Source organism: Tympanuchus pallidicinctus, unplaced genomic scaffold, assembly GCF_026119805.1.
Source record: "Tympanuchus pallidicinctus isolate F22 unplaced genomic scaffold, pur_lepc_1.0 scaffold5, whole genome shotgun sequence".
NCBI lineage: Eukaryota > Metazoa > Chordata > Aves > Galliformes > Phasianidae > Tympanuchus > Tympanuchus pallidicinctus.
This window is the reverse complement of record NW_026294769.1, coordinates 74,184,197-74,201,519: the sequence shown is the minus strand read 5'-3', so window position 1 is coordinate 74,201,519 and position 17,323 is coordinate 74,184,197. Positions and strand designations below refer to the sequence as shown.

Genomic DNA, 17,323 nt, shown 5'->3' with positions numbered 1-17,323 from the left:
TCCAAAGGAACCTTAAAGGTCACCTAGTCCAACTCCCCTGCAATGAACAGGGACAATTACAGCTAGATCAGGTTGCTCAGAAAATAATCCTGCCTAATGTAATACATTTCAGCCCCTTTTGACATACACTGGGAAGAGGGCAGCAAGGCTTTTTTTAGAGATACTCTTGGAAAATCAGACTGGGGTGCACAGAAAAGTCTTCATGCCTTGGAAATATGCATAATGATGGAAGGTGGTTTTAGAGTACCAAGAAGCTACAAGCTAAAGGCAAATAATGGATCTGAGAGGGAGAAGTTTGGTCCTAGATTATAGCTCTTCCAGTGCAGCAGCTTGCAGGTCCAGGAGAGGTGTTTCCTTGCACCTGAGTGTGATGCAAACCACATGTGGGGCACTTTTAAGAAGCAGACATTGCTAGAGTTTACACCTCTTTTATTAGAAATAAGACACAATCATTTTGTGCTCTGAAAACTGTACAGAAAAAAAAAACTGACAAACATAGGAGGGAAGGGAAGGCATGGAATGGGGCAGGGCAGGGCGAGGGGAAACAGAATTAACTGGAGGAATTGAGCAGAGAAAGTCGAATATCAACAGTTATTAAACAAACATTTATCTCTGTAATTACATAACACCGTTAATGTCCTGCAAATCGGCTGGAGTGAATGGGTGAGTGGGAAAGGTCTGGGGAGAAAAGGGGAGGTTTGGTTGGGCATGGGAGGAGAGGAAAAAAAAAAGAAAAAAAAAGGTTTAAAACACAGTATAAAGATATCTGTATGCTAAAATTCATTATGTGTAACTATAATAATTACAATATCATACAACCCGGCATCTGAGGGAGGCCTTTGTGCTTTCCTGTTTCATAGAATAATCTAAAATTGGATGATAATATCACAGTCTTTATAAGTAATAATTTTCCTTATTTTTAAAATGTTTGGATTTGTGGGTTTTTTTTTTAGTTTTTCTTTCCATTCATCCAGTATGTTACACACTTAATGGCAAGGTAGATGCCACTGCCCTTTAAGACCAAAAACCCACATGGCCCAATGGAAAGAGGAAGCAGAGATGTTTGGATGTCAAGCAATGTCTCTCAATGAGAGAAGCAAGGCTGGGGTCAGTGATTGGTTCACCTCTTGTATTCATTCATTTTCCCTAAAAATGTTAAATAATAAAAAAAGGAGAAACTCAAACACACTGTAACAACGCAGACCCTAATCAAGTTTTACTGCTATCTGGAACAATATGGCTGCTCACAAGCAGAACTTTGCCACAGCATGTCTCCAAAGCCGGGAGAGTTGTTCCAAATGTCATAGAATCATAGAATATCCCAAGTTGGAAGGGAGCCATAAGGATCACACTGTTGGAAATGGTAGGAAAAAATAAAAGAAATAAAAATCCTCTTGAAATGTCAGTGGTTTGTTTTTTAAGGTTAAAAATATTGCACAACACTTTTGGGTGTGAAATGTAGAGAGCTTTTATCTTCTTTTGTAAATAACTCTGAGAAATGCCTAATGAAAAAAAAAAAAATTGCTATTCTTTAAACACTGAAATAAAAAACATTTTATGATGAAAAATGTCCCACTCTACTGACCAGCTCCACCTTTTTGTTCTGGTAGCAGTATAAACCTGCCCGTTTGCTCTGGGCACTGGGGAAGGAGAAGAGCCAATGAAGGGAAAATAATCACAACTGAAAGTGAATAAAGCAAAGCGAAGTATTGCAAGTAAGCAGCAATGGGGCTGCGTGTTCCCACCATCCCAAACTTATCATGCAGCAATTTGCCTTCCACCTTCAGTAGGTGGCATCCTCACCCCATGCCTGTGTATTCGTACGGCACAGAAAGGCATTCGAAACGACAAGAGCCAAAGAAAGGAAAGGTCTCGGGTTTCAAGTTCTCTTTTTATTGAAGAAAAGAAAAGAAGAAGGAAAAAAATAGATTATTTTTTTGTTTGTTTGTTTGTTTCCAAGTGGACGTTATTCGTGTTGTCAGTTTGTCTCAATGTCCTAAGGCAACATCTCTGTATACCAAATATCTCCAGGTACATTGGTGGATCTGTCTTTCCCTCTTTCTCTCTCTGCCTTCCAAGGAGGAGCAGCTTGGAACAAATCTGAGTCCAAAAGGAAGGAAAAGTAACAGGAAAAAAAAAAAAAAAAAAAGGATGAGGCCAAGCAGACCTTTGCAAGGCCCGTGCTGAGTTTATCTATGTAACAGTCAGTGAAATGACCTACATTCTTCTTGTTGGTCTGTTTTTCTAACACCTTCAACCTTTTCCCTGGAGACTGGGCGAGCAGATTTTGGAGGTGGTTCCTTTCTCCAGTGCTTGTCCCATCCCTTAGGGTGCACAGGAGCTCCACCATGAAGGGCTGAGAGGAGAAAGCCCCACCTTACCTCTCCCTCTAAGCCATAGGTGATGTGACTCTCGCCACCACTTCCCCCCGACCCCCTTAGGGATATGCTGCAGAGATGCCAGGACACCAGATCATGTGATAGCATGAAGAAGTGGGGATGTTTCCTCAGCCACCACTTGACAGATCCCAGCGCCTTCCTTCTCGGATAAGATGATGAGGGAGAGGTGGGAAATGAGGTCTGGCAAGGGATGCCATAGGTTGTGTCTCTTCCAGGACCTACAGCCACAACGCATCTCGGTGAGGCTCCCGCCGACGTCACCTCCTGTGCTCCCCAGACAACCTCTATCTTCTTGGCTCATGGTGGTGGTTTCTGGGTGTCCTTCTGCAGCTCTCCGTGGCACAGCAGGAAGGGTCCTGGCGTATGGCAGTGGCCCCAAAGCATCTCGACAGGGCTCTTCCCCAACAGCTCCTCCCCACCCTCTGCCTCCTCCTCGCTCTCTTCCAGGCTCACTTCTTCTCCAGTCCTACCTGGCAAAGCTTGTGTTGTCCTGAACCTACATCTACTATACTCTATAAAGCAATATTTCCCCACTCTGCTGAGAACAATACAAAAGTTACTCCGTCTTACCAAAGGTTTCAAAAGAAACCAAACACTTCTCTCACTCGGTTCCGATTTAATTTAATCATTTCTTTAAAACGTGGTTTTGTTTGTTTGTTTCATTTGTTTTCTGGAAAAAAAAGTCCCTTTCTTCCCCTTCCGCTCAGACCTCCGTCTGAAGGTCAATAATGTCTTGTCCCACCAGAGGGATGGTGGCCCCTGTTTTCTCCCACTCTACAGTTTTTAGTTCTAGGGGAGATTGTGCCACAGGTTCGATGTCCTTTTTAACCCATGACGGTGGGGACTGGACTTTCCTGATTCCTTCCCAGGGTCTCTTGTTTGGTGTCTGCTGTTTTTCTTGCTGCGAGAGGAGGAAAGTGTAAAAGAAAGAAAAAAAAAAAAAGAGAGAGATAAAGGTTAGATAAATGTTAGATGCAACAAATGCTATTTTTTCACCTTCCTTACTCTTACACCAAAGTAAATCTTTCTCATCCAAGATAATGTGGGATTTAAGTGAAAATTTCACTTGGTGTCTATTTTCAGGAAGAAAAAAGCTTTTTTCTTTTGCTGTCTCTAGCACAGTACCTAGATACTTCAGCTTTCATCCGAGGGTTTTGCCATTCACAAATCCACTGGAAAACTGAAAACAATTTCAAGAATTTAACATCATTTTCTATTTCTACAGGAAATCCTTGTGTGAAAATGCAGATTATGTTGAGGTCTCTTTGAATGTACACTGACTGCCTTTTACGTATATTACATAGCACAGCTATTTATGGGCAATGGAACTGCAGTATGCTGGCTACTTTGCCAGTGAACTCATGCTGTTAGATGGGCTGTAATGTCAGCTCTGAGGCTGAAAGCATTGCCATCAGCTCTACACAAAGCCTTCAAGGGTTTATTGACTGTTATTAGTCCTCTCCTATGCTAGTGTCCCACCATGGATATCAGTCCTGGGAATGCCTTTCAACGTTTCTGTTGGTTTGCAACTACGTAAGACCCTGTAAAATGGGTGAACTCTTGAAGGGGAGTCCATGCAACGATTTTAAATGAGCCGTTACACTAAAATGGCACCCTTCACCAAGAGTGATGGTTTTCACTATTAATTATCCCCTCAAAACACTCCAATACTGGGTGAGAAAACGCTTCCACTACCCGTGGCAGGAGAACAGAGCTCTTTTGAGCCATCTGCCAACAAGAAAGTGGAAACTGGCAGAAGGGGTGGGAGGAAAGGCAGATGCATGGGAGTGACAAGGAGGGAAGAAGTCTGGGAATAAGATGAGGAGACATGCATGGAGATCACATGCAGTCCAGGATGATAATGTCACCAGAATATGATGAGAGGAGATAAAGCCACACAGATTATGATTACACTGTAGGATGCTACAAAGTGATGTGAGTGATGCCCCATTTGAAACCTAAATGCCCATTTGATACACACTAATCCACCTGATTTGGATTTTGAATTTGTTCCTTCCTAAGAGCTTTTAGGTGGCCTGTGATTTGCAATGACAATGAGAAAGACATTGCATCTTCATCACAACAGGGTTGTGCTTTCATCACCTCATTCAAGCCACAATTTCTCCTTTTCTAAACTTTCACCCATTATTTAAGGTGTGTTTGGAGTTGCCCCTGCATCCTGGCAGGGATCTTCTCTGAAAGTGTGGTAATGCATTGCAACAGGCTGCCCTGGGAGGTGGTGGCATCACCATCCCTGGTGAAGAAATGTGGAGATGGGGCACGTGGGGACACGGTTTAGTGGGCATGGTGGGGAAGGGTCGATGGTTGGGCTTGATGGTCTTAGTACTTTTTCCAACCTTAAAGATTCTGTGATTCTATAAGTGATAGGCTCTGGGAGAAGTCCTCTCTCCAATGGTATGTGAAAACATTCTGAAATGATCATTGTTTTAATGCAAGGGGAGAAAATATAACTTTTTATAAGACCTTTGAAAGAGAGGGCTTCTTTTTAATCAAATTTTGGAAAATTACTGTTCAGAAGAATGCAAAACACCAGTTTTTAAATTCTGCAGCTGTGGTTTGCACTAACCCTTGTGACACACAGGTTCTCTTATGCCCTGTGTTATTCTTGCTTTATTCCATGACACAGTACAATTCTGATTACTAGCAATATGACAGAAAGGTGATACAACTGTAGACTAATTCCATTATTTATTTTGGAACTCATGTAAGAATTACAGTTAGTAAAACCTGAAACCTTTTCATCTCTGTGAGTGTTATAATGAGACATGTTCAAGCCTTCCTGAGGTGAAATTTTTACCTGTGGTGTTTCTGCAGACCATTAGTCTGCCATGAAAAGATGCAGTGAGGTGGTGCACGTAAAGACAAAAGCACAAATGGAGCAAAAACTGAAATGAAATTGTAAATTTTCCAAAAGATGAGGAATAAAACCTTCGCCACAGTTGCTCTTCTCAATGAAAAATATTTTTTCTCCCATAATGGTTTCAGTGCCTTACTGACGTCCACTGCTGTGTTATTTAAAAGAGAGCAGCATAAATGATCATATGCTAAAGTTCATAAATAATTCCATCTTTTCTTTCAAATGAAAGCCTTTCTTTGATGGCACTTTTACATCCACCTTCAGCATCAGGTCCTTCTATTCCCAACCAGACTCTGTTTTAACAGTCCCTATGCCTGCCATGCTCCTGACCTTTAGCCTCTCCTTCACAGTGTGAATCTTCACACTGCATCCAGATCTCATCATATACACTGAATGCAATTAGCAAACCACAGAGCCTTTCTAATGAATGAGCTACGGAGTCAGAGCAGCTGTAAATCCATATATGGAACTGAAATAGGAAAAAAATGAATAACTCATGAGTTCAGATTGACAACGTTGACTTCTGATCGGATACGTCACTGAGGAATAAGACATATGGGTTGCAATAATGACTCAGAAGTGATTAAAAAAAAAAGCATTAAACATTGGTAATTATTAAGAAAAGATTAATGATAGAAATCATAAGGAAAGGAAAAGAGATTGAAAGAGAAAACATCATTGTGACAGTGCACAACTTCACTCAGCACCTTGATTATATCATATGCACTCCATGAACTTCCCAACAGACCTTCTTCGCCACCAAAAAAAAAGGTACAGTGCAATCAAAGAGGGTGAAACATGAACAAAGTTATGGAGCATGTTCTGTAGGAGGAAGAGTCATAGATACTTCAGGCTTTTCAGCCTTGAAAGATGGACCTGCTAGAGGTATGACACTTGTGGCATTATTGATGGTAGGAGCAGGCTACTGATGGTAGTGATCATCTCTTCCAACACAAGAGCTGTTGAACTTGATCTTAGAGGTCTTTCCAACCTGAATGATTTAATGAAGTGACAGCATTCTGCTTCTTGTGGTCTTTCAGCACTAATCACTGGAGGATGAGGTTGATTTCTTGAGGCTGCATTATATGACTGCCCTGTTCTTTAATTTTCCCAAGTCACTTTGACTCTGAAGAGGAGAGGAGACAGGGCCAGACTGTCCTTGGGTCTGTTGTTCCTATCTGGTTTATGAGTGTAATGGACTGATGATAAGTTTATTGATTTCAAAGCCAACTGAAGGCAAGAAAATGAAGTGGAATCTCAAGCGATCACCAAATAGAGAGGGGAGGCTTGCCTTTAGTTCTCACTTCTCATAAATGAATGAGAATTTTCTCATAATGCCATGAGTGAAGGTGGGATGCATCAGCTATCCACTACCATAGAATCATAGAATATCGCAAGTTGGAAGGGATCCATAAGGATCATCAAGTCCTACCATGCACCAGAATCCCCTAGAGCAGTGTACATGTCTATGTCCCTGCAGTAGTACAGAAAGGCTGCATTTGTAAGAAGTAAGATGAGATAGGACAAGAGGAAATGGCCTTGAGACGTGCCAGAGGAGGTTCAGTTTGGATATTAGGGAAAACATCTTATCTGAAAAGATTCAGGTCAGGCACTGAAACGGGCTACCCAGTGAAGTGCTGGAGTCACTGTTCCTGGAAGAACTCAAGAAACGTGGAGATGTGCCACTGAGGGAGATGGTTTAGTGGGCAATACTGGTTGGACCTGATGATCTTAGAGGTCTTTTCCAACATTAATGATTGCATGATTCTATGAACTAAGCAGGTTAAGTGCCATCAGCCAGGCTCAGCTCTGGCAAGTATGCTGGCAGACTAATGAAAGTCTTCCCCTCTTGGCATGAGAATCATTACCAGGCTCCTGGGAAAAGCTTCTTTTCTTTCTTTCCCTCCATATATAAGTGTTTTTAATTGCATCTCAGTCATATACAGAAATGCCTCTGGGATCATGCTTCAGGTGGCACTGTCCCCCAGCCACGCTGAGGGGTCTTAGCAGCCCTAGCAGACAGGGGAAAGCTGAGCTACTCACAGAAAAGAATAAAAATGAAAGAGGTGGTTGGGTAATCTGCCTGAAAAAGGCCCTGGTGCTGGGCCAGGGCTTGGTGCCTTGGTGACAGCCAGAAATGGGCCAAGATAGGAGCTGAAAGCGGCAGAGCATGCTCTGCCAGTAACTCAGTGAGACAGAACCATTACTCTGGCTTGACATAGCCCAGGAGCTTCTGGGCACTGGGGAAGGGAAAAATGTTTATCAGTTCCTGGCTGGTGCCAGGATGGCAGAGGACAGTGCTTTGAATGAGGGGTTGGGAAGGGAGGGATGCCCAAGATAGGGTAAAATCTGACATGGGGCAAATGAGTCTTTATCACAATGAAATGTGCAAGCTTCTAAGCTGCATCTCCTTTTTTTTTTTTTTTTTCTTCTTTCTTTGTTTCCTTTTTCTTTGCCTTTCTGTTTATTTATTTATTTTTAATACCCAAATTTTATGGCTACCCTGAATGACCCGAGAAGGAACTCAGTGCTTTCTACAGAGCACTATGAGATAACTCCCCTGGAACCAGCTATTTCCACGCTGTGTTCACTGCCTCTAGTGTCAACTTGAAGGATATTTCGTGACCCAAATGGTCTCTCCCCATGACACTGATGACTCCAGGACTAGAATGAAGTTATTCAGAGCATATAGCAGGGAATCTGAAAGACTAATGTGGCTCATGCTGTCTAATCCATCTCTGGATGAATGTCGATGAAAAGTGATTAGAAAATGGGAAAGCTGTCTTGTTTTTCTTACAGAATGATAAATTTTCCTTTCTTTGTTTGAAATAAGTTGTAACTGCAATTACTTCTTCTTATAATACAAACCTCCAAAGATGATAGTTTATGTTGTGGCTGATTTAACAGAAAAGCAAAATAAGAGGAACTGGCTCACTTTATTTAGAATTTCATTTGGGAAAGAAGAAGCAATAACGCATGCTTTTAAGTTGAATTCATGGAAATCAATTAAAAAACTTGAAATATGTACTCACTGGGATATCAAAGTATGGATTCTGCTTCTGTATCATCTAAAGTTCAGATGGTCTAACCTACAGGGGTTGTGTTGAGCCAGTCTAGCAAGAACATGAACGGAGGTTTAAGAGCTCTATTGCAGAACCTAGAGAGCTCCTTCCATAGACTCATAAAGAAAGAACTCCCTGTTTGAAGGCTGTAGAGAAAGCCAGTAATCCCACCACGATGGATGGGCTATTCTCCAGGCTATTCTCTCTCACTGCTAATCTACCTAGTTAACAGATCATCCTATTTCTGCACTAAGGAAGCCATTGGTGAACATGGGCAACTGGGTGTTCCCCAAAAACACTGAAATCATTAAAAGGCTCTTTCACACCTCACAGGGGCACACAGGGATGCCATAAGGGTACCAATAGCACCTAAAGCATGATTCCTTAGAGATTCTTTTTCTTAACCAGTCCCAATAACCAGGAGCTGCAACCTGCTGGTGAGCACTGAATAGTTTTGGAGTAACCAATACCTGGTTTGCAATGAAAGGCAAGGCAGAAATTGACTGTCAACACAAAGATACTTGGAATAAGAAATGTTGGTGCCAGATATTGGGACATCGTTTTTGGATGGAGGAGCTGAACTGCTGAATGCTGGTACATGGGACACGAGGTAGCTAACAGATGGTTTATGGCTGAATGAAAGAAAACCTGACATAACTTTCATAACAAAATTTATTGTAGTAATTATTATACTATACGTAGCATTCCTCCCTATAACTGTTATTATAATTCGTCTTCTAATAGTTGTCAGTTATACAAGCTTTTAAAAATGCAGGGTATTAACCACATGTCACAGGGAAGACACGCTATTCATAATCAGGGCTTCTTTTTCAGAAGGACACAGGCACTCAATTTTCAGATTTCTCAGTGAGGAACAAGCCTGTGTTTGACACAACCACCACCATCTGAACTTCAACCCATGCAAAGAGGTTCCCATAGAGAGAAGCTCTATTTTCCCATCCAGGAGCAGAGCTGCCAGCTTTTGAGCCAGCACAAAAAGAAGTGCAGGTAGCCATCAAGCAAGGGAATTAATTGTGTTAAGCAGCAGAGCATGCCAGAGAGACACACAGCTCTGAATAGCAATGAGTTACAGTGCTGATCAATAGTCCTTTTTTTCTCACTACTCTGTTAGATGCCAAAGCAAGTGCTGGTGGGATGGGCACATCCTGCAGGTGTCTGAAGGGACAAGCTAAGAATGTGAAGAGGAAAATAAAGTAGAAACAGTAATAGAGCAGAAAATAGGGAAATAGGGAAAGTCCAGGACCAACAGAGAGTTGAGACTGGATTTCAGAATTGAACTGAGAGCTGCATTACTGAATGAGTCCAGAGCCTTTATGTGAAGTCCAGGACAGGGTTACAGACAAAGCAAAAGTCTTTTTAGCTGCCGAGAGCAGCTAATAGGAAAGAACAGGCAGGGTAGTGAAATTTGCCAAGCATTGTTCAGCATGGCTTTTGCTGACTCTGCACAAATAAAGATCTGCTGTTTGAAACAAAGGCAAAGCCAGATGCTGGGAAGGAGAGAGGAATATGTATGTGATTCAAACTTCTGTAATGGAACTGGATCAAAGGGCTCCTGCCAAGGGGGAAGGCAGGAGTGACACTTCTATCATTTTCAAAGCTGGCATTAAGCACAGAAGAAACAAAGCCCTGGCTTACCGTAGAGGCTACAAAGCCTCTGCTTTTATGCCATGCAGTTGTAGAGCATGGGGACCCCTCCTGATGTCCATCCCAAGTGCTGGAATCTCTTTAGCAATTAACTCACGGGGAGAAGACGCTTAACCCTGACAATACAAATCTGTGCAGGAACATCTTTCCTATTCAGTACAAAGCAGTCCAAAAGTAGCTACTGTCTTACTTTAATGTGGATGGTTCTCAGCTGAATTAATACAGACCATAGGAAACACATGCATGTATGGGAAAGAAGGAAAAAACTGCCTGGAGGTTGCCAGGTAAAGGGTAGATTTTTAAAGTGAGAAACAAACTTGCAGCAAGATTGCCAGCAAGGGGATTTACATTTTTAGCAATCAGGTGACTAAATCACAACTCAAAGTGATGGGAGCAAGCACGAAGTACCAAACACTAGCCCTTCAACATGCACCTATTTGGGCAGCAAAATGTGCCTTAAAGATGCTACAGAGGGATATCTATTATCCTCATGGCTTGGATGAATTCAGGATGGTTGTGTTTCAATCCTACAGGATGTGCCCATCCCAACAGCACTAATGGAGTAAACAGCACTGTTGTTCAGAACTAATTTTAAGACTCATTTCAGTGTTAAAAGGGAAGGCTTAGGGAATCCAAGATGCTGAGAGCACTTAGAATTATTTAAATCACTCAGGAATATGTGTGGCATAGGAGGCTGTTTTGCTGTGATGCCAATCTTGCTTTGATTGCCTCCAAACTTTTGATCCCTCCATGCTTCCTGCCTGCAGATAAGTTGTCTAAAGGATAAATATTCAGGCCTCTTGGATGCTTCAGCAGAAATGGCTCATTGATGGTCTGCTTGGGGTCTACACAGTACTCAGCTTGGTCCAGGGTAAATTGGAAGAGCAACAGTATGCAACAGTATGTACATTAGATGGCTGCAAGTCAGCTGAGAGGAGGATGAGCAAGTAAATCCAGATGTTCCTGAGTCAAAGTCCCTTATGGGGACAGAGGTAATCTATCCCAAAGTACAGCTTAACAGAAGTAAAGGAGTCTTGTCAGCAATCCTGTAATTTCCATTTGAATAAGGGCAGATTTTAAAAAAAATGAAATCATCCTCATCTTCCTTGCCTCATCTAAACTTGAAGACTTCAGGAGAGTTGAAACTGAATACAGCCCATGATAAGGTCATACAGAGGTCTATTAAAGAATGAAACATCTGACTTTTCAACTCGTAGTCATCAGATTTTGCTGTATGTCTGTCTGGTAATATTTTGATATTAACATTCCCTTTCACTGAAAAGTTAGCTGTGGGTAATAACAGCAACATCCTTAATTAGTTAATAATGACACGAATGCATGAGATCTATTTATTCTACTGCAGCAGTATGGTGGTCTAGGCTTGAATGGGTTGATGGTTGGACTAGGTTTTCTTAGTGGTCTTTTCCAAGCATGATGATTTTATGATTCTACGAATGTAGGTAGATGAACAGTCTTGAATGCTTTGAACAGACATCCTGCTGGAAAATGTCATTTTAATTATGAATAGCTGAGCTTACTTCCAGTGGGAGCATTTTTAAAGCTGAGATTCACTTATAAGAAAGTCCATGCCATATGGAAAAGATTTCATGGACTAAAATGATAATAATAAAACCCGCAGAAAACCAAGCACTTTGTCCAGAGAAGAATGTGTTCTGTGTTAGTGAGGCTCAGAGTTAGTTTAACATTAGCAGCACACTTTGGTTTGTGGAAAAACAAACTGTTACAAACACTGATGCCACAAAATTTCCTGCAAAATGCATTAAAGGTGGTCATGCAGTATTCCCATTATCCTAATAGACTATCTCTTTCATAAGCACAAGACTTCAAATCATACCAGGAGAGATTCAGGTTGGATATTAGAAAAAAATTACTCTCAGAAAGAGTGGTAATGCATTGGAACAGACTTTCCAGGGAGGTGTTGGAATCACTGTCCTTGGAGGTGTTCAAGAAACATGAGGCTGTGGCACTGAGGGACAGGGTTAGTGGGCATGCTGGTGATCAATATTGGTGGTGGTGGGTCAATACTTGGACTAGAAGATCTTAGTGGTCTTTTCCAACCATACTGATTCTGTGACTATGATTCTAAGGAGAGCTTGTTTAGGCTTGGATTTCTTGGGATGCTCTGATGGTGTAAGGCTGTTTCTCTTTCAGCTGTACATGACACTGAGACTGTTGTCTCCCCATCCTCACCTAAAGGAGCAGAGCCTTCTGCATCCCTTTTTGCCTCCTCACTGTAGAAAAGAGATCTTCCACCCCAGTGTAAGGGAGCAGAGAAGTCTGAGCAAACACTCCTAGGCTGCTGGATGAGGGGAAAGCAGAATTCTTCCCCACACCTGCCTCCATGTCTGTAGGAAGAGAAACAAACCCAGAGACACTTGTCAAGGCTGTCTCTAATTGGGCTTGGGCCATTCTCAACGTAGTAATACCTCTCAGAAATTGATGTTGTAAAGCTGAAAAGCTGAACAGCTCAAATGCATAGGAGGCTCTGATAATGTTCTCAGGTCTGCCAGTAACTATTCTGGGAAAAGGGCAGCCTTCTTAATCTTTGAACTGTACACTGCCATGCCACTTATCCAAAGTTTAAACATGTCATTGTACTTGGAGAGGCAGAATATATGTGTTGGTACAAACCTTCAGATCTCTGCTAAAAATCTGCTAAAAATCATGTTTTACAACTGAAGTTGGAGAAACTCTTGACAATAAACACATGTGATGGTTGAATTCTCTATCTCCCTTCCTAAAGAGATAGAAGTTTTGTTGTTCTTCTTACTCCCATTCTTCTGCTGGTGCTTTCTTCCACTGTAATAATTAAGCTGAAATGTGTCTAATACAATGGAACAGTCAGTTTTGGCCTATGTGCTGAAGTACTATGATTTACATCAAAAATAAAAATCAAACCAAACCCTAAATAGAGGTCAGCACCATAGGAGTTCCCAAAGGCAATTTCTCCTATGTAGACATTTAGTCCAAGTCTCAGCAACAGCTTTCTGACCTTGGAGCTGAAAGAGGAGAGATGAATTGCAAGAAGATAGGGAAAAGCTTCGTGTCTTGGAAAGGACGTAGGACAGTGGGATATGCTGCCAGAAAGGCTAGAAAATTGCCAGGCTGGAGCGAGATGTGGTAGCTTAACTTTGTGGTTACTTATTCAAAAGTGAAATCAAAGATACAGCAATGCAGGCAGATAGCCTGCAAATAGTAAAGGTCCCTTCTGCTCTATGCTACTATGTGAGAAAAGATTTAAGGGTGTTCTAGGATCCTTATGACCTGGTTCATGCCAAAAAGGCACGAGTTTACTGCTGGTGCATGTGTTTGGAGCCATGCATTATGGAAAGGCCTGGGACTAGTCCACAGTGCTTTCCAATGCAAAACAAAAGCCAGACTTATGCTAACATTACTTTCATCATTTCCACCAAAAGAAATTCTCCATCATTTTATAACCTAGACATGCATAAAACATTTCTTCTGTTGCTGGTTTAATCCTTAATATCATCAGTTCGGTTTCCTAGGGCAAGCTGAAGATGGCACATGATTTCTATTGGAGTCCCTAGCAGCAAACAGAAGAAAAAAAGAGTGAAGAAAGATATTTATTTTCCTATGTACTGCCTTGACTGTTACTAAACCAATAGCCACTACTGACTTACAAATACTGATCTTTGCAAGCTTCCCCTCCAGGATAACACCCAAGGAATAAGGCTCAGTCAATATACAAAGGTCACCTTCCCAGCTTTCTATCAGTTCAAAGCTCTTTGTTGCTGACTCTGGCAACTTAAATTCTAGATAGATTCAGTTGCATCTCTGAAATACCCAAAACATCTCAATCTATAAAACCCTCCCGCAAACATAACACAGATTAGCTTTGACATGGTATTTAGGCATTTGAGGTTTTTACAAATGAGGCATACCTAAATAGAAAAAAAGCACAGATAAAAAATTCAGTGAGATACTGAGGGATTTTAGGGCAACATATGCTTCTTTGATCTGAATCTCTCTGCTAGATTTACTATTTCTATTCTATAACACTGGACAGCCCATAATGACACCTTGCCAAGCACAGTAAAATCAGGATTTGCTGGGAACTCATCTCCAGAGCTCAGCACAACTTTGCTGTGAGATCTCACTGCAACCCAAAGGCTCTGAAATTATCTACTATTACAGACTAAATCTCTTACTCCATCATTCTGCACTCCAGTCCCATGACAGAAACCTCACCAAAATAAACCTCACCTTCCTGGCCATGCTGAAGGTCTGTGCCTCCTGTAACTGACTTTGCTTGCAAATGACCAATAATATTCTAACAACTCATCTTGCCCCTCTCTTTGAGAAAGGGCAGAACACAAATTTCATTTCTTACTGCCAGCCTGACTCTGATCCCTGTTTTCTTCCTTTTGCTGTAGCAAATATACTTCCCTGCAACTTCTGACTCCTGCCTAGCAGACCTAATGTTCTGAGACATCGGGGAGGTGACATCAGACTGTCCTTCCTTATCTTTGTTACCCACATCACTAACTTCTCAGGCTGCAGATATCTGTTCTAGTACCAATCCCTCTGAAAAGCTGCAAAATCTTTCCCTCAGCCTGCATTCTTCAAAGACTCTTCCTTCCCTGCTTCGGTTGAGGAAAGCCTCGTATAACATGATCAGCTGCCCCAGTGGCAGCTTAAATTCCATCACTAAGGCTTTTCTCAACTGCTGTGCCCACCTTGGACTCTATCTCAGACTCTGCAGGTGGAAAAGAAGATTCCTTCTATCCCTACAAAGCTCTCAGACACATGATTTGATATTTTCAGGTGGCCCTATGTGGAGCCAGGAATTGGACACAATGAACTTTTGGTCCCTTGCATATCAAGATTTCATTTGATTCTATGATTCTCATTTCTTCCTTCTCTTTGCACTCAGATTTTCCCAAGACTGTTATGGTTTCCAGTTCCTAGTTATGGATGCAGCACTCTGAGATGACCTGAACAGGAATCAAGGAATCATAGAATCACCAAGGTTAGAAAAGGCCTACAAGATCATCCAGTCAATCATTTGAATTGAAAGGGATCCTTAAAGGTCATCCAGTCCAACTCCCTTCAATGAACAGGGACAACAACAGCTAAATCAGGTTGCTCACAGCCTGGAATGACAAGGATAGAGCATCCACCATCTCTCTGGGCAACCTGTTTCAGTGCCTCACCATCTGTATTATAAACAACTTCTTTTTTATATCCAGTCTAAATCTCCCCCCCCTTAAGTTTGAAACCATTTCCCCTTGTTCTTTCACAGCAGGATGAATCTTCCTCTGGATGCACTCCAAGAGGTCCACATCCTCTTGTACCAAAGACTCCATATCCAGATACAGAACTCGAGGTGAGTTCTCATTAGTGAGGAGTAGAGGAGCAGGGGCATTGCTTCCTTAGTTCCCACCTTCTGAACTTGAGGGCTGAGTGTAAAGCAGACGCTAGTAAAGACTGAGGCAAAAAGTTGTTGAGTACCTCAGCCTTCTTGTCTATAGTTACCAGCCCGCCTGCATTTATCACTAGGGGGAGATACATTCACCTGAAATTTCCATTTCCAGCTTATGTACCTACAGAAGCCTTTCTTATCCTTATTTGAGTCCCTTCCCAAGTTCAGTTCCAGCTGGGCCTTGGCCTTCCTTACTCCATCCCTACAAAGCCTGGCAGCAAAGAACTGACACAAACATGGGAAATAGACAAGAAAACAGATTCCATGCATAACGAACTGACATGAGGAAAGATTTTTTCCATCTGGGATGATAATCACTCTGTAGATAAACTAGTGGTATCTTTGTGACTCTCCATGTCCAATGTGGTGCATGTGTTTGTTGCAATGTACACAAAACTCAAGGTAAGGCATTCAGGAATGGCTCCTAAATGCTCCTGCTGGCACTAGTGTGTCTACAGGAGGTGATGGTTCATGAGGTGTATGACTAACCTTGCTGTCCGTTGTTGGAGACTCCTTCTCCTTCTCTGCATGCTGAAGTTTTCTATTCAGATCTTGGAACATGTCTTGGTGACGTTTTCTTGTGTGCATGATTTTCTGAAGAAAATGCAAGGGCCACAGATCAGCAAAGCCTATTCAGCCATACAAAACCAACATTTCCTCCTCTCAAAGCTACATACATTATTAAAATGTAGATCTATCTCACTGCAGACTAAATCCAGCTTCCCTAGAGCAGCTCCAAAATTCTCTGAGGACCCACATGCAACCCTGTAATTTCAGAATAAGATGGTGGGTGAAAGTGAAGAAGTTTAGTTTTTGAACTTATGATTGTCCTGAAATTGCAAATGCCAGCTGTCTATGTTGCAAAATTTGTACACTGGTCTACCAGCTTGACTCAGGAAGCTCTGTTACCTTTCTTAACTGATTGCTGACCCTATGCCTGCTCTGTTGCCTCCTTGGCAAACATTTTCAGAGCTTATCTGAATACATAGGATTTAGGCTAAATAAGTTCTATCAGCAGTCACGTCACAGTTTCATTTTCTTTGTAATTTGGTCAGTCTGTATTTCACTTTTACTTTCTACTGACCAGGAGATGAAGGAAATATTTCTATAAAGGCTTCCCTCTGTGTGTGAGAGCATGGTGAAGATTGCTTGCTTGTGCTGTGCCAAGTGGTCTATAATTGGAGAAAGTAGCTGATATAATTTAGGATCAGCACAGAAATGAATCAGCTCACATGCACACTCTGTAACTCAATTTCAGAACAAGCTCCCAGTCTTGAGCTCTGAAGTGATTCTAGCATTAAATACAACTCCTCTTGGGCCCTCAGTCTGACTTTGTTTTGGAATAAGTCACCAGCTTTTAAGGGAAGACATGGCTCTGCCATCAAGGATGTCATGATTTGACTAAGTTCTGCACCATCTCCCAGTAGCCCCATAGACACTCTTTCAAAGCTTTCTACTCCATCCTTTCAGTGTGAATACAGGCATTTCCCTTAGTGTAGATAGGATGTGAGGAAAACATTTTTTACAATAAGGGTAGTGAAATGCTGGAACACGTTCACCAGAGGGATGGTAGATCTCTGGAGACTGTCAAGGTCTGGACTGACTGGACCTGCAACCTCATCTGGTTGCAGGTGTTCCTGTTCATTGGAAGAGATTTGAACTAGATGGCTTTTAAGGATCCCTTCCAACTGAACTGATTTTATGATTCTTTGATTCTCCCGGGCAAATTCTGTGAGGCTCATTAATAGGTGTGAAAACCCAGGTTTGATCATGGTTTGTGACAATGTAGACATATTACCTGCCTTTCTGTCATGCAACAGAGCTTTGGCACAAAAGTCAAGGCATTTTAGATCAC

At 41.9% G+C, this 17,323-nt stretch overlaps 1 protein-coding gene across 9 annotated transcripts in view; it reads right to left on the bottom strand.

Moving 5' to 3' along the window:
- Positions 1 to 1,872: 1,872 nt before the first annotated feature.
- Positions 1,873 to 17,323, bottom strand: part of ADGRB1 (adhesion G protein-coupled receptor B1) — a 277,528-nt gene continuing 262,077 nt past the window's right edge. For all 9 annotated transcript variants that reach the window (XM_052704254.1, XM_052704257.1, XM_052704255.1 and 6 more), the window contains 2 exons: positions 15,958 to 16,062; positions 1,873 to 3,300 (listed from right to left, as the gene is read on the bottom strand). In XM_052704254.1, coding sequence (XP_052560214.1) covers positions 3,103 to 3,300; positions 15,958 to 16,062 — 303 coding nt within the window. In that variant the 3' untranslated portion in view covers positions 1,873 to 3,102. The remainder of the gene's footprint in view (positions 3,301 to 15,957; positions 16,063 to 17,323) is intronic.